This window comes from Erinaceus europaeus, chromosome 6 (genome assembly GCF_950295315.1).
Source record: "Erinaceus europaeus chromosome 6, mEriEur2.1, whole genome shotgun sequence".
NCBI classification, from domain to species: Eukaryota; Metazoa; Chordata; class Mammalia; order Eulipotyphla; family Erinaceidae; genus Erinaceus; species Erinaceus europaeus.
The window spans coordinates 22,038,186-22,058,568 of record NC_080167.1 but is presented as its reverse complement, the minus strand read 5'-3'; the positions used below and the strand labels follow the sequence as shown (position 1 = coordinate 22,058,568).

The window sequence follows — 20,383 nt, the reverse complement described above, 5'->3', positions numbered from 1 at the left end:
ATTGCAGAGGTGATATCATAATGGTTTTGAAGCAATACTTTTCTGCCTAGGCTCCAGAGTCCTAGGTTCAAGCCCTTGCTCCATAGTAAGAGTTTTTCAGTATTCTGGCAAACACACAAACATACAAACAGCACTGTACACAGACTGTCTCTTTATATTTACCCTTTCCCCTGAATGACTGACAAAAAGCATCACTCAATTTCTCTACTATTAATTCAAGTTAAGCCCAAAGGACATTCACAGTATTGATAATTAAATCTATTGTGAATCAAATTCTGGAGAGTGCTAACATTTAATGAGATGATAAAAGCATTTATCATTGGAAATATAAACAAGTAAATAAAGGAAGCATCTTCACCTTCTCAAACACATGGGTATAGCAGGATAAGGATACTGTTACAGAAATTGTTTTAAATTTTTTTTTTACTGCCACCAAGGTTATTGCTTCTAATAGTCATTTTTTCTTATTAATTTTTCCTATTTTATTTGATATGACAGAGATAATGGCCAGGTAGGGTAGGAGAAAGTTAGAGACACATCTTTAGTTTGCATATATTTATTTATATGTTTATTTTGCTGCCAAAGTTATCACTGGGGCTGAGTGTTAGCATGGCAAATCCACTACTCTCACTGGCCAGGTTTTTCTATTCTTGTCTTTATCCTTGTCTTTCTATTTGATTTGATAGGACAGAGAGGGAAGTGGAAGGTAAAGAGGGTGAAAAAAAGACACTTGTAGATCTGCTTCACCATTTGTTAAGTCCCCCCTCCCAAACAGGTGGGGTACAAGAGTTCAAACCCATGTCTTGCACATGATAACCATGTGCATTTAACCAGGTGTGCCATTAAAGGCTTATTTTAATTATTATTTAGATAGAAACAAAGAGATGCAGACAGAAAAAACACACACAGCATTCCTGAGGATCAAACACAATATGTTTATCTTTTCCATAGTTCAAATTTTCAAATATTTTAAATTTTGATACAACTTGTACTGAGAAAGCTTATTACAAAAGGAAACATATCTCATAATCTGATAATTCTCACTTTTGACTCGATTGCAAGTGAGTTGGTTAAATGAATACAAAGGCTATAAGTCATGTGCTAGAGTAAGCAATGTGATTTGGCTTCCTCATTAGCTGGGAAAACACCTATGAGAATTTGCTGAGGTTTGCATTTAACTGGCAACACTACTTGGCTTGTAATTTATAGCTCAACAAAGCTACTTAAGAAAAAAAACAACAGGACAGATAATGACCATCAATGACCCTACAGGTGGTTCTGTACTTGGCAAGTCAGACTAGACTCAAAGTCTCCAAAGTCACTTCTTTATTGGTATTTACCACTTAATGTCATCAGTATGATCATGGAGGACCTAGGTAAGTTTTGGTTTGTTTGTTTTCTCTCAGTTCCCCATGAGTGTGGAACACTGTAAAACTTGATGGCTTATCCAATAGGAAACCTCAGATTCATCCTCAGACTGGAGACCAGAGATGGTCAGAGAGATTGTACTGCCTGATTGGGAGGCAGCGAAGAGATTTGGGATCATTGAAGGTAGAATACTTCCAAGCACCAAAGTTTTGGGGGAAGCACTAGGAATCTCTTGGTATCAGCCCAATGTTGTTGCTAGTTCCTGAGCAGGATAAGATGGTCTTTTTCCTTCAGACCCTGAAACTGAAGCTTCTAGATTGTGCGCCTGACCCTGGAAGAGAAGACTGAGACACAGGGTCAGTCCAGTGTAACTCATCTCTGCTTGCTCTTACATGGAAGGGGGAAACATCCCCCTGAACAACCTTAGTGAAGTTTCCTGCTTTCAGTATCCAGTTACTTAGGCTGAGAGTCCAGACATAGTGGAGAGACTCTGCTTTTGAGCACACAAGTGAAAGGATTACACTATGTTCCCTTTATGTCTTTCCTGATTCAAGGAACAATGTTTTGTGCCTGCCTCAGGTTTACACAATACATGGCCGCATCAATTATACCGCAGGTATAACAACTTCTAAAACTTCTGTAAATGTTGAGAGATGTCTTTGAGGTCAAAGTATCATGCCAGCATAACTGTGATAGCTTGATAAGCACCAGAGGTGGATGAACAGATTCATGACTTTTTGACCATTTAGCTACCAGATATCTGCTAAAATCCCATTAGGGGTGCTAGTTAGATGAAACATTGCAAGCTTGTTGGAAGAAATGTGACGATGTTACTCTTTGTTATACACGCCTCCTAGATGGAAAGTCTTCATTTTGTCTTCTTCATTAAAGAAGGATCATGCCTTTTTCTGATGTAAGATATTTTGAAATTCCAGTGAGGCATCCTCTCACTAACAAAACTGTCGGGACCCTTTCAGTCGGTGCTATACTCCTTCCTATCTACCTGCTAAAGGACGACAAGTTTGTTTTGCAACACTGATGTTCCCTAGAACAGACCTTAGTCTATGAGGAGTTATTTATTTCATTGTAGAATCCTATATGGTAACTGTATCTATGGATATTCACAGGCAAACCCTACAGCACACTATCTATAGGAGATATTTTGCAAGTCCGGAAAAAAAAATCTTTTTAGGGTGTGATTATTCTCATTTGACTCTACATCAGTCATAGGAATGCCATATGTTGGTCTGCAAAACATAAATTAGAGAGGATATTTAATATACCATGCTCAGATATATTCACACAAATAGTTTCCAAATTGCCTCATGCACACACTGTGTGATGCACTGGGGACATCATCTAGCCAATATACTTTTTTTTTTTTCAGTTAATTAAGTAAAATATCTTGAAGGAAACCTGATGACAGGAGAGTCAGCTGAAGTCAGATGAATTCCAGAAATGGCCTCTGTCATTAATGTCTCAGAGGTGATACTTTGATGCAGAGAGACACAGGAGAGGTTTTGGTCTCAGTTCCTCATAGGTCTGGAGCACTGTGTAACCAGTATTATCATTGGGCCAGACCTTACAGTAATAGTCAGCCTCATCCTCAGTCTGGAGCCCAGAAATGAGCAGAAGTCCTTCATTTTTTGAGGTGTCTTTGGATCCAGAGAAGCGACTTGGAGCCCAGCGGCCTTGGTACTTATCTGATTCAGAGTAGTAGTACAGGAGATACCAGGGATGACCCCCATTCTTCTGCTGATACCAGTATATGTGCTTGCCTTCAACACGGATATCACTGCTCAGGGTGCATGTGAGTCTGGCTGTTGATCCAAGAGTTGCAGAGAGGGAGGGAGGCTGAGTCACCATAGACTGGGAGAGGGAACCTGCAAACACAGACACTCATGCTTGATTATACAGGTAAATCAGAGTCAGTGGGGTTGAGAAGGTTGTCCAGTGTGATCTGGCTCAGAACCTACTCCTATCCTACCTGTAAAATGAGAGAAGAACAAAAGGCAGAGAAGAGCCCTGGCCATGGTGCTCTCTGTCCCCTGAGTCCACAGTGTGACTGGGCTGCCCAGTGTCTCCTTTTCTTCTCCACACTTGGTCAGAGGAGGAGCTGTTTATGCAAATGTGTTTTCATCCAGTGAGTGCCCACCCCCTTCAGAGCTCTGGTGCTAGAGCTCAGTTCACACCCTCAACTGAGAAAGATGGAGAATCCTTTTGCCTCTTAAGACACCCTCATAGGAAGCACTGCTGACACCACAATAACAAACTTTTCAGAGCAGCTTCACACACCAGAGGAGACTGGACTCCCAAACCTTTGTTACTGAGCACTTTCAGGCACTGACTGCTTCAACTGAATGATTTCCACTGAACAGTAACAGAGGAATAGAAAGATTGTCTTCGAGTGCCCTCTTCTGACCTCAGTGCACAGTCCCAGAACCCAATAAATCCCTGATAGCCCAGCTCTTTTCTTCTGCTCTTTAGGTCAAAGTCTCTATTCAGACATGCAGGACTTTAACAATGAGTCAACTATCACTCAGTGAGAATTCTTCAGTCATAATTATAAGTAGATGCTCAATGAAAGATTCAAATATCATATATCAGAGATTGTGCACAAATATGAAGCAGTGGTATATAATTAGTTACACATATATATTTTGAATTTGTAAGCATGTTTCTCTCAATATACTTTGTGAGTTAACTTCCTATATTTGAAGAGAACTTATTACTAATTGATAAAGTACAGGAATTATAATGAATGCTATGGCCCCCAGCAACTGTGTTGAATAATGTCATGTTGCAAAATTACTGTAGACATTCTAGAGAACCATCCTGATGTACAACTGAATTCTTACAGCATCATTTATTGACTGCTGTATGTCACTTAGTCAAGTGTAGAACCTTCTCTTTCCATATAGAGAGCTAAAAACACCACTCATTCCTCAAGATGTGTAACAGCAGTGATTGGGGAGTCTAGGGACTAGAGACAATAACACTTTAAGGAGTATTTGACTGAAGAGTACAACATTTCCATTCCAGCTCTCACTCAGTCATCACAGGGCAACCACAGAATGCCAGAACCCAACTCCCTCACAGTCTGTGCAGAGCATCTCTTTGATCTTCCCACCTCCTGCCCCATTCTAGAGACCCAAATGTAAGTGCCTATACTGGCCACAAGTCCATCAGTATTTCTCCTGTGTTGTTATAATCTGCCATAACTAAATTTAATACCCACTAAGTACTCTGTGACAACTCCCACATTAAGAGTGAATTTCTGATCTCTGAGTGTAGAGTCACTGAGACTTCATCCCCTGATACAGTAAAAACGCTGAAACATTATTCAAATGCTATATGTGAGTGCTTATAACTTATTTCCCACCCTTTTTTTTCCCAGTTTGTGGGCTGTTTTTTTTTTTATCAGAACATGGCAAGCTTTTTTTATTTTTTAAATTTATTTATTTTTTGTTATTGGATAGAGACAGAACAAAATTGAGAGAGAAGGGAGAAATAGAGAGGAAGAGAGACAGAGAGAAACTTGCAGACCTGCTTCACCACCAGTGAAGTGATTCCCCTGCAGATAGGGAGCTGGGGGCTTGAAGCAGGATCCTAACTAGTCCTTGCGTTTTGTGCCACATGCACTTAACCTGCTGCCCTACCGCAGGATCTCAGTGATTAGCATTTTTTGTCATATGTTCAGAGAAGGGACGGAACATGAAAGCTCTGAGGGCCAGGGTTGCAGATATTTTGCTTGGTGCTGGGCTGTGGCACACCGGGTTAAGAACAAATATTATCACATTTGCTCCCTCTGATCCCCACCTGGAGGTGGTATACTTTATGAGTGGTGATGCAGGTCTGCAGGTGTCTCTATTTCTCACTCCATCTCTATTTCCCCATCCTCTCTTAATTTCTCTCAGTGCTAGTCAATAAAGTACAGAAAATATACATGTTGTGTGTCATTATTCAGTCTCCCCAGACCACCAACATTTCATTCCTATCCACCTGTCTCACTTATTTTTTTCATATTTATTTAAAAAGAGATAGTGATAAACCATGGTGGAGAGAAAGATAGAGGGACTGAGAAATGGAAACAATTGCCACACAGCTTTATTGCTCTTGAATCTATCCTCCTATAAGTCAGTGCTTGGGGATTGAGCCCTTATAATATGTGCTGTCAGTCAAGTGCACCACTGCCTGGCTCAGCTGGATCACTTATTTCTAGGACTAGAGACTATATAAATAGTTGATAAATTCAAATTGAATCAAATTACACAGAATAAAATTGGATTTTCATAAAATCAATTTTTTCAGTGTATTTTACATGGTGATATTTTCCTTTACCTGCTTTATTTCTATTTTCATTTTTAGCAGCTTACTTTGCTTATATAGATATTTCACTGAGAAGAGAAGCTAGTCATTAAGACAGCCTGTCCTTGTTGCAGCTGTGTGTGAAATGATTATGATGTCTTTTATATTCTTAAGTAAAGCACCTATTTAGAAGGCTAGTTCAAAGACATAAAGTAGCTCCATCTGATTTTTTTAATTAAATACGTATCAGGTGGCCTCACACAATTGAGTGCTGTTTGATCATCCTCCTTGAAACACAGTACAAATTGTCCACTGCTGTCCAGCACTGTTCTTGTATATACTCTTTGCTATTTCCTCAGTTACTATGGTTATAGATAGAGTCCTTGAAAACCTGCTGGTTTCATCTGAGCAAGCTGGAATCTTCTATTCCTGATTTGTGACATCTTTTTACCTTTAGGGACAAATTTACCATGAATATTGAGAAGGGGAAAGTGACCCTGTACTCTAACTTCCTCCACTGCCAAGAAATGAAGATCCATATGCCAATCATGTTCTGAATGAGATGATTCAGAGCATGCTGATTTAGGAATCTTCCCAGAAACATGTAAGGAAGGCTCTCAAACTTTCTCCAGGGAACCCAAATCACAGATACTAAAACGTGACAGACACTGTTGATAACCTAGATACCTGAACTCAAGAGAAATGGGCATAAATAGAACTGAATGTAGACTTGTTTCTGAGGTGAGAAAGTAGAAAAAAGGGATGCTATCCCTTTAAATATTTACCCTTTCTCTTGAATGAGTAACAGAAAGCATCTCTAATTTCTTTAACAGTGATTCAGATTAAATCCAATAGGCACTCACAGCATTGATAATTAAATCCATTGTGAATCAAATTCTGGAGTGCTAATATTTAATGAGGTGATTAAGTGTTTTTCATCAGAAATAAAAACAAGTGACTAAAGAAAGCATCAATACCTTCTCAAAAGTATTCTACTATAGAAAACTTGCAAGAACTACAGTTTTGGGGGCAACACTAGGGATCTATTGGTATCAGCCTGCACATTAATTCCAACATTGTTCCCTAGTAGGGTGGGTCTCTGGGGAAGCTGAGCTCCAGGACACATTGGTGGGGTCTTCAGTCCAGGGAAGCCCGGCTGGCATCCTGATGACATCTGGAACCTGGTGACTGAAAAGAGAGTTAACATACGAAGCCAAACAAATTGTTGAGCAATCATGGACCCAAAACTTGGAATAGTGGAGAAGAAGTGTTAGGGGGATACTCACTGCAAACTCTAGTGTACTTCTGCTTTCAGATATATATTTTGCAGTAGTTTATGGATACGTGTGAACATATGCTCTCTCTCACAGAACCTGGTCTATATCTAGGTTTTTGGGACTTTGTTAGAATGTGAACCACCTGGGATGGAATTAGAGTATACTATGAAAGGAAAGGTCTCACCTGAGTAATGAAGCTGAAGGGTTGTCATTCCACACGTGAAGTATCTGGACACAGTCTGAAGTGAAGCATGTTGAGGTGGCAATCATTGTGTTGATTAGGTTGTGATCGGCAGATGCAATATTTGATATGGATTGGGAGAGGCATACGGGAAAGTGGGCCCATCCAATGGTTCCAGGACTGGGGGAAGTAGAGGCTCTATAGTGGAGATGTGATGTTCCTGCTGTCTTAGGGTTCCAAAAGACAATGGATAGTTAATGTTATCATCACATTATTTGGTAATTGGGTTAACTTTGAAAAGTCCTTTTGTTAGCGTTTGCTGTACAGTACCCAGTATCTTGTATATAGCTGTGCTATTGGTTGCTTCTCATCTACTTGGTCTAGGCTTTTGAGAGAGTCTGCATATCAATTACACAGCCTATATATTAAAAAGATTCATTTTGTGTTTTGAAATACTTCGAGACATACAATTAATTTTCCCCCACTCATATTAATTAACTAGTGATTTATATGACTACATTTTACTAGGAATGTACATAAACACCATTCCCACCACACTACTACGGAAAGAGAGAGGCAGACGGGGAGTATGGACTGACCAGTCAATGCCCATGTTCAGCAGTGAAGTAATTACAGAAGCCAGACCTTCTACCTTCTGCAGCCCTCAATGACCCTGGGTCCATGCTCCCAGAGGGATAGAGAGTGGGAGGGGGTGGGATACGGAGATTGGGTGGTGGGAATTGTGTGGAGTTGTACCCCTCCTACCCTTTGGTTTTGTTTTTTAATCCTTTCTTAAATAAAAGAAAAAAAAATCCAACATTGTTACTGGTTTCTGAGCAGGATAATGTAATTATCTATCCTTCAGACCCTGACACTGAGGCCTCCAGATGGTGCCCTTGGCCCTGGAAGAGAGGACTGAGACACAGTGTCAAGTCCAATGTAACTTTTCACTGCATGTACTCAGATGAAAGGGGCAATCTTCCTCTTGAACAACCTTAGTGATGTTTCCTGCTTTCACTGTCCAGTTACTAAGGCTGAGAGTCCATGATGGTGAAGACACTGCAGGTTCTGCTTCTGAGCCTACAAGTGAAGGGATTGTACCAGATTGCTTGTTGCTGGGCTGTGGCACACCAGGTTAAGAACAAATACTATCATATTTGATTCCCCTGCTTTCCACATGCTACACTTCATGAGTAGTGAAGCAGATCTGCAGTTGTCTCTCCTTCTCTCTCCACCTCTATTTCCCCATTCTCTCATTTCTAACCAATAAAATAGAGAAAATGTATATCTTGGTTGACATTATGCTATCTCCACAGACCATGAGTTTTTATTTACTTAGAAAAAGACAGAGATAAATCAAGATGGAGGGAAAGATAATGGGATAGAGAAATGGACACAGCTGCAACACAGCTTTATTGCCCCTGAACCTATTCTCCTGCAAGTCAGCACTTGGAGCTTGAACCCTTGTAACACGTGCTTTCCAGCTGCCTGGCCCAGCTGTGTCACTTCTTTCTAGGATGGGAGATTGTTCAAATAAATTTTCAGTTCAAATTGAATAAGATTACACTGAATAAAATTTGATTTTCCTAAAATCAATTTTATTTGTGTATTTTTCTTGATGATTTTGTTTCTTTACCTGCTTTTTTTCTTTTTTTCTTTTTCACTAGCCTACTTTACTTACATACACATTTGACAGAGAAGAGAAGCTGTGAGACAGGGCAGCCTGTCCTTATTGCTGGTGTGTGAAATTGTTGTTAAAATTCGGAGGCTCTTGCTGGCCGGGCTAGCTTCACGGGCGGGTAACAGAGATGACCAGAGACATACGGCTGGGCAGGGAAGCTGTATTTCTTTATTCAGGAACAACGATTCATAAACTAAACCAAACTAATCACCAATCACTGCTGCCTCTTTCCCCGTGGCGGCGCCAAACACTCTGGAACTCTGGAATTCTGGAACTCTTTTGGGGTTCCTAGGGGCGGGGCCAAGTGGGCCCACGAAACTAGCAGGACTGATCCAATTTTATTGGCAGGGGAGAGCTAGAACAACCCAATGTAAAGCATACAACAATTCCCCCTTTTCTTTTTAACTAAATGACTACAGTATCAAGGGTGTGGGGTGAACAGAAACCTATATCGTACAGGCATTTTTTAAAAAAGAAACTGGCACAAACAAGAAGAAACATGTAAGCAAGTAACAAGAACCAGTATGCTGCCAAGGGAAGGCCTGAGGGGGCCTTTTCTTGCCTCTGTGGGCAAAACTTTATCAGCTTAAAAAAAACACTTCTTGCCTCTGGGGGGCGTACTTGCCTCGACAGGCATTTGTATGGGGGCGGGGAACGGCCTAGAGTCCCAAAGGCAGCTGGCTGTAATTTACTTACTATGAAACAAAACTTGTCATTAGCATAATCATAGCACAATCTAACGTTTCTAATAGAGAAGGAATTTGAGACTTTTACATATCAACAACATCTTTTTAACCTTTTGTTACACCCATTCAAGATGGAGACACACCCTAGTTGTGCGCAGGAAAGGAAACCTCAGGCATGAGAATAATTAGCATAGCCATTGTGTAATCTACCATTTCTAATAGAGAATATAATGGAGAGTTTTACATATCAACAAGTCTATTTAACCGTTTGTTATACCCATTCAAGATGGAGACACACCCTAGGTGTGCGCAGGTCTTTAGACCAACTTAGTTAAAATATATTGTTAACTAATATTTACCTCAGACTTTAAATGTAAGTTAATTTTATCTTTATGAGAATTACGTTGAAGACCTTTTTCATTTAACTTTGCCTAGTAAGAATTTAGCCTTAAAGTTACTGTTTACCAAACTTTAAACGCACACATAAACATGGTCATTAATACACAAGGAGAGAAACCTTTGTTACGAAGACATGTCATTTTAAACACGAATTTAAATCTGTACTGTCTTAGTTTTTGGAGGGGGGTCACCATCTGGAGATGGCTTCCCACGCAGCTCCACTTCAAGGAATTGCAGGTTGCGAAATCTGTGTACTCCAGCTTGTCTGCCTTCAGACCGGACAGGCAGCTGGAGATCTAGTGTGCCCAGTTTTGGCAGGGAGCCCGGGGGTCCGGGAGGTCCGGGATCATTCCAGAATTCATAGTACGAGGGCGGGCGGGCCAGCCTTGTAGAAGGTGTGGGCCTAGGTGCCCAGGGGTTGCGGCCATGATAGTCTGCCGCTGCCCTGCCCCATGGCCCTGCCATGTCTGCTGCCCTGCTCGCAGTGGCCGAGCAGCATGGAGGGATCACGCATCCAGTGCCCTGCGCCACGTGGTGGAGAGCCAGCTCCTGTGGGCTGGCCTGCGTGCTGGCATTGGGCTCCTGCGTGTTGGCATCGGGCTCTAGCGTGTTGGCATCGGGCTCCTGTGTGGTGGCACTGGGCTCCTGCATGCTGGCGTTTGGCTCTGGTGTGCTGGTGTCGGGCTCCTGTGTGCTGGCGTCGGCCTCCTGCGGGCCGCGGAGCTGCGGGGCTGCGGGCACGGTGCGCAGGGTTGTCTGGGCGCAGCCGGCTGGCTGGCTGTTCCACCAGGTGGAAAAGGCAGCTCCGCGCCTCGCCTCTTGCTCGCTAGCTCTTCCCGACTCCTCTGGCTGTTTTGAATTCACCCAAGTGAGTGGAAACCACAGAGTGGTCAAGAGATAGATGTTCCAGAAACAGCAAAACAGTCTCATGAAGAAAGAGCAGAGGCCTTTGGAGATCTCTTCACAAGCAGAAGAGAAGGCCATAGTACATAGGTAGCCAAATTGTCTTCACTTATCTGAGAGATGCGCAGGTCAGCCCCACGTTGGGCACCATTTGTTGTAAAAATTTGGAGGCGCTTGCTGGCCAGGCTAGCTTCACGGGCGGGTAACAGAGATGACCAGAGACATACGGCTGGGCAGGGAAACTGTATTTCTTTATTCAGAAACAATGATTCATAAACTAAACCAAACTAATCACCAAACAGAACTCTGCTGCCTCTTTCCCCGTGGCGGCACCAAGCACTCTGGAACTCTGGAACTCTCTTGGGGTTCCTAGGGGCGGGGCCAAGTTGGCCCGTGAAACTAGCAGGACTGATACAATTTTCTTGGCAGGGGAGAGCTAGAACAACCAAATGTAAAGCATACAACATGAAATGATTATGATGTCATTTATGTTCTATGGTAAAGCACCTAGTTCAAAGACATAAAGTATCTTCGCCTGATTTTTTTTTTTTTTTTAGTAAAGTATATATCCGATGGTCTCACACAACTCAGTGCTGGTGGATCTCCCTACTTGATGTACAGTAAAAATTTTCAAATACTGTCCCACACTGTTCTTATTTATACATTTCTTCATTTACAATGGTTATAGATGTGATGACATGATAAGCACCTGATATGAATGAAAAGATTCATGAATTTTTGGCCATTTAACTGATAGATATCTGCTAAGATTCCACAAGGGCTCTTTTTAGAAAAAATCTTGAAATATTGCAAGCTTGTTAGACGAAATCTGTTGGACTTACACTTTGTTATCTCTGCCACAATCATTGTGCAGATGGTGCTTCTCCATTTTGTCTCCCTCATTAATGATTGATTATGCCTTTTGCTGATATAAGAAATTTCCTTTGATGTGTCCTGTGACTAACTAATAAAACTCAGCAGATTAAAAGATAACTCAGTAGATTCTGGAAATTCACTACACTCTTTTTTTTGAATTTCATTATTGGGGCCACTCTATTTTTTTTTAAGATTATCACAAGTATGAGTGCCGATTTGACCCCACCCCCACCCCATTAAAACAGGCCTGAGACTTTGGGCAGTTCTTTGATTATATAATCCTATATGGAAACTGTAGTCATGGAGAGTCAGAGTGTACGCCACAGACAACATTATCCAAGGAAGATATTTTGGCATCCACACATAAATCCTAGCTTAATGTGTGACTTTCTGTTTACATAAGAATTTATGTGCCATTCCTGCCAAACATACATTAATGGGGATATTTACTATAACATGCTCAGCAATATTCACACACTTCTAGTTTATACAGTGCCTCATGAACACAATATGTGCTGATCCAGTGATATAATTCAGGCAATATACTTCATTTGAATTAATTGATTACTTAATTAAGTAAAAGATTTTGAAGGGAACCTAATGACAGGAGAGTCAGCTGCTGCTCTGAGATTCAATGGTAGTTTCTGGAATTTGGGCTCATGATGACTGCAGGGAGCTGAGCTTATTGGTGGTGAAGTAGATTCCAGAAATGGCCTGTGTCATGAGTGTCTCAGAGGTGATACTTGGATGCAGAGAGACACAGGAGAGGTTTTGGTCTCAGTTCCTCATAGGTCTGGAGCACTGTGTAACCAGTATTGTCACTGGGCCAGACCATACAGTAATAGTCAGCCTCATCCTCAGCCTGGAGCCCAGAGATGAACAGAAGTCCTGCATTTTTTGAGGTGTCTTTGGATCCAGAGAAGCGACTCGGGACCCCAGAGCCTTGGGGCTTTTCTGATTCAGAGTAGTAGTATAGGAGAAACCTGAGAGGATTCTGATCCTTCTGCTGATACCAGTAAATATTATAACTGCGGACATTAAGGTCACTGCTCAGGGTGCATGTGAGTCTGGCTGTTGATCCAAGAGATGCAGAGAGGGTGGGAGGCTGAGTCACCATAGACTGGGAGAGGGAACCTGCAAACACAGAAACTTATGGTTGATTATACAGGTATCTCAGAGCCAGTGAGGTTAAGAAGGTTGTTCAGTGTGATCTGGCTCAGAACCTACTCCTATCCTACCTGTAAAATGAGAGAAGAACAGAAGGAAGAGAAGAGCCCTGGCCATGGTGCTCTCTGTCCCCTGAGTCCACAGTGTGACTGGGCTGCCCAGTGTCCCTTTCTTCTCCACACTTGGTCAGAGGAGGAGCTGTTTATGCAAATATATTTTCACCCAGACACTGTCCAACCCCTTCAGAGCTCTGGTGCTAGAGCTCAGTTCACACCCTCAACTGAGAAAGATGGAGAATTGCTGCACCTCTTGGGACACCCTCATAGGTGTCACCCTATTGACACCACAAAAATGTACTTTTCAGAGAAGCTTCACACATCAGAGGAGACTGGACTCCAAATCTTTGTCACCGAGCACTCTCTCAGACACTGGCTGCTTCAGTTGAATGATTTTCACTGAACAGTAACAGGGGGATGAAAAGACTAAGAGTGCCCCCTTTCTAACCTCAGTGCACAGTCCCAGAACCAAATCCCTGAGAGCCCAGCTCTTTTCTTCTGCTCTTTAGGTAAAAGTCTCTATTCAGACATCCATGGCTATGGCAATTATTTAACATTCTGTGAGAATTCTCCAGTCTAAATTGTAAATAGAGTCTCAATGAAAGATTCAAATATCATATATCAGAGACTGTGCAAACATATTAAGCAGTGGTATATAATTAGTTATCCATATCTATTTTGAATTTCTAAAAAAAAGTACAAATTAAACAATAGATTCCAATTACTCTCAAGAAATTTTGTGATTTTACTTCCTATAATTGAACAAAATTTATCATTACTTGAAAAAAGTAAAGGAATTATAATGAATGCTAAGATCCCCAGCAGCTGTGCTGAATAATGCCATGATGTAGAGTAAATGTAGACATTCTAGAGATGCATTCAGATTATAATTAGAATCTCACTTATTGATTTCTGTCTTTCCCTCTGTTAAGTGCAGAAACTTCTCATATAAACTGCTAAAATCTCCACTCATTCATCAAAATATTTAATAGCTGGTGTTTGGGAGACTAAGAAATAGTGAACGTTGCTATTCCAGCTTTTACTAGGTCATCACAGTACAACCACAGAACGCCAGAAGTCAATTCCCTCACAGTCTGTGAACAGCATCTCTTTGATATTCCAACCCTCTAGCCAATTCCTGGTCCATGAATTTAGGTGCCTATACCTAATTCCAGAGACAGAGAGATACCTACAGCACTGCTACACCACTCACAAAGCTTTCTCCCAGCAGGTGGGAACTGGGGGTCCAAACCCGGATCCTTGCAAATTATAACATGTGTGCTCAACCAGGTGCACCGACATCCAGCCCCTGTCGTATATTCTTGTCAATATTTCCATTTAAAAATATTTAAAAAAATATTCATTACCAAAGGGAAATAAATCTTTATCTCTGAGTTATTATCATTACTATTCATATACTCTTAAGGATGTCAGCATTTGGCAGTGGTGTACATCTGCTCTACGTAAAATGATTAACAGTCAATTAGGTGTAATCGACCCTGGACTCTTGCTGAATCAGAAGTGAGAGCAGGTGCTTCCCCCCAAGAGTCAGAGCCCCCAACCATTTAGGCTTCTTTCTCAGTTCTTCCCAAAATAACACATAAGTTTAATGCAGTGCTTATCAAAACACAATAGTGTACTATGAATAGGTGGCTAGAAACACATGTGAATGTAGTATTTTTAAAAAGCAGGTACACTAAAGGATTAATAATTAATCAGAATATGTGGCTATTATGCTTTACTCTGTCCTTTGAAGTAAGCCTCCTCCCCAACTTTCACCTGCTTTATGAAACTAGGACATGATGCCCTTCACCTTAGATACACATTCTTTTTTCCCTATCGGGTTTGGCAATTATGTGGGAGGCATGAATGACCATTGCGCTGGGCTGTAGAATATTTTGTATTTTCTTTTATATTCTATGGTAAAGCACTTCATTAGAAGTCTTGTTCAAAGATATAAATTACCTCCACCTATTTTTTATATTTATTTATTTATTCCGTTTTGTTGCCCTTGTTGTTTTATTATTGTAGTTATTATTGTTGTTGTTATTAATGTCATCATCGTTGTATAGGACAGAGAGAAATGGAGAGACGAGGAGAAGACAGAGAGAGGGAGAGAAAGATAGACACCTACAGACCTGCTTCATTGCCTGTGAAGCGACTCCCCTGCAGGTGGGGATCCTGGGGCTCGAACTGGAATCTTTATGCTGGTCCTTGCGCTTTGCACCACCTCACCTATTTTTTTTTTTTTAATCAAATAACATTCAGGTGGCCTCACAGCATTGAGGGCTGGTGGATCTTTCTCCTCAACCCACAATCAAATTGTTCACTGCTGTCCCACACTTTTCTTATGTTTTAAATTTATTTATAAAATAAAAAAATATTGACAAGACCATAGGAATTAGGGATACAATTTCACACAATTCCCACCATCTAAGTTCCATATCCCATTCCCTCCCCTGATAACTTCCCTGTTCTTTATCCCTCTATGACCATGGACCAGGGATCATTAGTTGGCACATAAGGTGGAAGGTCTGGCTTCTGTAATTTCATCTCAGCTGAACATGGGCGTTGGCAAGTTGATCCATACTCCCAGCCTGTTTCTATCTTTCCCTAGTGGGGTAGGGCTATACACTCTTCCATTTCCTCATTTTTAATGTTTATAGATGTGATGGCATGATAAGCACCTGGGATAAAAGAAGAAATTAAACATTTTACCCATTTAGCTGCCAGATATCTGCTAAAATTCTATTAGGAATGCTAGTTTGAAGAAACCTTGAAACATTGCAACTTGTCAGAAGAAATTTGATGGACTTTCTCTTTGTTATCTCTGCCACAATTATTCTGCAGATGGCACTTCTCCATTGTGTATCCTTTGTTGATGTAAGACATTTTGGAATTTCTTTGATGTGTCCTGTAATTAACTAATAAATCTTAAAGGATTCTGGAAGTTTGCTCCACAGTTTTTTTCTTATTTTTTTAAATCTATAAAATGGAAACACTGACAAGACCAGACTTTAAAAAAAATCTATCTACTAGAGGATTGCAAGTATGTGTGCCACTTTGATCCCCCTCTCCATTAAAAAAGGCCAGATTTATTGGGTGGTTATTTATTTGATTGCATAACCCTACATAGAAACTGTCATGATGGAGAATCACAGTGTAAACCCACTGAAGACACTAACCAAGGAAGATATTTTGGCATCCCCAGATAAATCACTGCTTAGTGTGTGACTGTTATTATTTGACTGTACTTCAAAAATAGGAGTGCCATGTGTTGACCCTGACAAACAGAAAGTAGTGGGGCTAATTAATATAACATGCTCAGCAATATTTACACATTTCTAGTTACTAACGTGCCTCATGCACACAACACAGTGTATGATGGGTCAGGGACATTATCCCGCCCATATACTTTTTTTTCTGTTAAGTTAGTAACTAAGTTACACAAGGGGTATCTTCTGGAATTCATGCTCATGATGACAGCAGGGAGCTGGGCTTGCTGGTAGTGAAGCAGATTCCAGAAATGACCTGTGTCATGAATATCTCAAAGGTGATTTTTGGATGCAGAGAGACACAGGAGAGGTTTTGGTCTCAGTTCCTCATAGGTCTGGAGCACTGTGTAACCAGTATTGTCATTGGGCCATACAGTACAGTAATAGTCAGCCTCATCCTCAGCCTGGAGCCCAGAGATGAGCAGAAGTCCTGCATTTTTTGAAGTGTCTTTGGATCCAGAGAAGCGGCTAGGTACCCCGGAGCCTTGGTGCTTATCCGAGTCAGAGTAGTAGCTCAGGAGATACCTGGGAGTACTCCCATCCTTCTGCTGGTACCAGTTGATGCGCTTGCTGCCAACATTGATATCACTGCTCAGGGTGCATGTGAGTCTGGCTGTTGATCCAGGAGATGCAGAGAGGGTGGGAGGCTGAGCCAGTATAGACTGGGAGAGGGAACCTGCAAACACAGACATTCATGGTTGACTATACAGGTATCTCAGAGTCAGTGGGCTTGATAAGGTTGGCCAGTGTGATCTGCTTTAGAGCCTACTCTTATCCTACCTGTAAAATGAGAGAAGAACAAAAGGCAGAGAAGAGCCCTGGCCATGGTGCTCTCTGTCCCCTGAGTCCACAGTGTGACTGGGCTGCCCAGTGTCTCCTTTTCTTCTCCACACTTGGTCAGAGGAGGAGCTGTTTATGCAAATGTGTTTTCATCCAGTGAGTGCCCACCCCTTCAGAGCCCTGGTGCTAGAGCTCAGTTCACACCCTCAACTGAGAAAGTTGAATTGCTTCACTTCCTGGAACACCCTCATAGGAAGCACCTGCTGACACCACAAAAACAAACTTTTCAGAGAAGCTTCACACACCAGAAGAGACTGGACTCTCAAATCTTTGTCACTGAGCACTCTCTCAGACACTGGCTACTTTAACTGAATTATCTTTACTGAACAGTAACAGGAAAGTGAAAGACACTCCAAGAGTGCCCTCTTGTGACCTCAGTGCACACTCCAGGACCTTATCACTGAGAGCTCAACTGTTTTCTTCTGTTCTATAGGTCAAAGTCTCTATTCAGACATCTATGACTATGGCAATGATTTAACACTCAGTGAGAATTGTTCAGTCATAATTACCAGTAGGTGCCCAATGAAAGATTCAAATATCAGAGACTGTGCAAACATATTAAGCAGTGGTCTATAATTAGTTATGCGTATATATTTTGAGTTTCTAAACATATACACACTAAACAATAGGTTCCATTAAACAACAACAAAAAAACTAATATAGCCACAAGCTCTTTGGAATATAACTAAAATATGCCTACTAGCTAGCTACAAAATGGAGAGCCCCCCTAACTCTTCATCTGCACTATTCCTTGTTGTATGCTTCACATTGGTTTGTCCCCCCACCCACCTCTGGGAAATTGTGGTACAGCCCATGCTAGTTTCTTGCCTTTCCTTCTCCCTGCCCCCTATCCTACATACTTGGAGGGTCCCCTGTCCTCAGCCAGAGGGCATATAGGATATAGATGGAGGAGTACATGGTGTGGTGATCTGCTCGCTTGTGAATAAAGGCGTTCTCAGCTCAGCCGTATGTCTCTGGTCATCTGTTACCTGCCTGTGAGGCCTGCCCCGGTTTAAAAAACAACATATGGCGCCTACAATGTGGGACGTGACCTGCGCATTTCTCAGATAAGTGAAGACAATTTGGCTACCTATGCACTATGGCCTTCTCTTCTGCTTGTGAAGAGATCTCCAAAGGCCTCTGCCCTTTCTTCATGAGACTGTTTCGCTGTTTCTGGAACTTTTATCTCTGGACCACTCTATGGTTTCCGCCCAACGCCAGCCCAAAGAAGCCAAACACCAGCCCGCAGAAGCTGGCTTTCCACCGTGTGGTGTGGGGCATTGGGTGTGGACTCCCTCCACGCTGCTCAGCCACTGGGAGCAGGGCAGCAGGCATGGCGGGCAGGGCTGCAGCCCATCCTGGCTGCCAACCTCGGCCTGTGCCTTCTGCTTGGCCACCCCCCCCCCCGCACTCCTGCTATGAAGTATGGACAGATCCCAGCTCACCCAGAGACCATGGGCTCCCTGCCGAAACTGGACCCCCTGGCGGAGATCGTAACCTGCAATTCCTGGTAGTGAAGTTGCCCAAGAAGTCACTGCTGGACAATGCACTCCCTGAATGCTAACACAGTATAGATCTAAACTCATGTTTAAAATGACATGTCTTTGTAACAAAAGTTTTTCTCCTGTGTTGAAGACCATGTTTACATGTTACATTTTTAACATTAAGGTTAAAAATGTAACTTTAAGGCTATATTCTTACCAGACAGAGTTAAATAAAAAAGGTTTTTAACCTAATTCTCATGAAGGTAAAATTTACTTACATTTAAAGTCTGAGTTAAAAACTAGTTAAAAAATCAATATATTTTAACTAAGTTAGTCTAAAAAAAAACCTGCGCACACCTAGAGTGTGTCTCCATCTTCAATGAGTGTAACAAAAGGTTAAATAGACTTGTTGATATGTAAATCTTTCAAATACCTTCTCAGAAATGGTAGATTACACAATGGTTATGCTAATGATTCTCATGCCTTAGGCTTTTTTTTCCATGGTTCTTCTGTTTATCTTTCCACAGTTTATTGTTTAACAAAAAAAAGACTTCCAATTGTAATAGAGTTATCAATTGTGGTAAACTTCTAACCTGCTACAAGTTTTGTCTCATAAGCAAGTGAATTACAGCTGTTAAATTCTCTACAGAAAAGCAGAATTCCAGCAGCTGACCTTCCTGATACAATGTTCCACCCCCTGAAATTCTTCTGTGGACATCTGCTTTGGACTGCAATTTATATCAAACTCACTGGTACACCTCTTGGGCACTTTGCACAAAACTAACAGCTTCCCTTTATGCTGCTGGGTTTCTCAAAGACTGATTGCAGCCAGCTGCCTTGGGACTCTAGGCCATACCCCACCCCCATGCTAAAAAAAATGCCCGTCGAGGTAAACACCCCCCAGAATTAAAAAATGGCCCCCTCAGGCCTTTGCTTGGCAGCACACTGGTTCTTGTTGCTTGATTACATGTTCCTCCATGTTCATGCCAGTTTCTTTTTTGAAAATGCCTGTATGATATAGGTTTCTGTTCACCCCACACTCCTGATACTATGGTCATTTAGTTAAAAAAAAAAAGAGGTGAATATTGTTGTATGCTTCACATTGGTTTGCCCCCCCCCCGCCTCTGGGAAATTGTGGTACAGCCCATGATAGTTTTGTGCCTTTCCTTCTCCCCGCCCCCTATCCTACATACTTGGAGGGTCCCCTGTCTGCAGCCAGAGGACATATAGGATATAGATGGAGGAGCACATGGTGTGGTGATCTGCCCGCTAGTGAATAAAGGTGTTCTCAGCTCAGCCGCGTGTCTCTGGTCATCTGTTACCCACCTGTGAAGCCAGCCCCAGTTTAAAAAACAACAATTCCTGCCTTTAGGTTCATGATTGTTCAACATTTTTTTTTTTTGGTTTTCTATGTTAACTGTCTTTGCAACCACCAGGTTTCAGGTGCTAGAATAATGTTGATCAAACTTCCCTGGACAGACAACCCCATCAATGTGTCCTGGAGACCTTCCACATTAGGGAAAGAGAGAGACAGGCTGGGAGTATGGATTGACTTGTCAAAGTCCATGTTCAGTGGAGAAGCAATTACAGAAGTGAGACCTTCCACCTTCTGCAGCCAATAATGACCCTGGGCCCATAATCCCAGAGGGATAAAGAGTAGGAAAGTTAGCAGGGGAGCAGTGTTCTGGTGGTGGGAATTGTGTAGAGTTGTACCCCTCTCATCCTATAGTTAAGTCAATGTTTCCTTTTTATAAAAAAATTTAAAAAACAATAGGTTCCAGTTACTGTGAAGATACTTTGTGATTTAACTTCCTCTATTTGAGGAAAACTTACTATGAATTGATAAAGCAAAGGAATTATAATAAACACTACGTCCTGCAGC

At 41.7% G+C, this 20,383-nt stretch overlaps 3 gene segments (V, D, J or C); all 3 read right to left on the bottom strand.

Annotated features, from left to right (window-relative positions):
* Window positions 1-2,822: 2,822 nt before the first annotated feature.
* LOC132539001 (immunoglobulin lambda variable 5-37-like) lies at window positions 2,823-3,433 on the bottom strand. The segment is given in 2 exon segments: window positions 2,823-3,251; window positions 3,356-3,433. Coding segments are annotated over 2 exon segments (450 nt in total).
* Window positions 3,434-12,409: 8,976 nt separating this feature from the next.
* On the bottom strand, window positions 12,410-12,977 carry LOC103127116 (immunoglobulin lambda variable 5-37-like). The segment is given in 2 exon segments: window positions 12,410-12,813; window positions 12,918-12,977. Coding segments are annotated over 2 exon segments (450 nt in total).
* Window positions 12,978-16,057: 3,080 nt separating this feature from the next.
* LOC107523463 (probable non-functional immunoglobulin lambda variable 5-48) lies at window positions 16,058-17,019 on the bottom strand. The segment is given in 2 exon segments: window positions 16,058-16,853; window positions 16,958-17,019. Coding segments are annotated over 2 exon segments (450 nt in total).
* Between the last annotated feature and the right edge of the window lie 3,364 nt (window positions 17,020-20,383).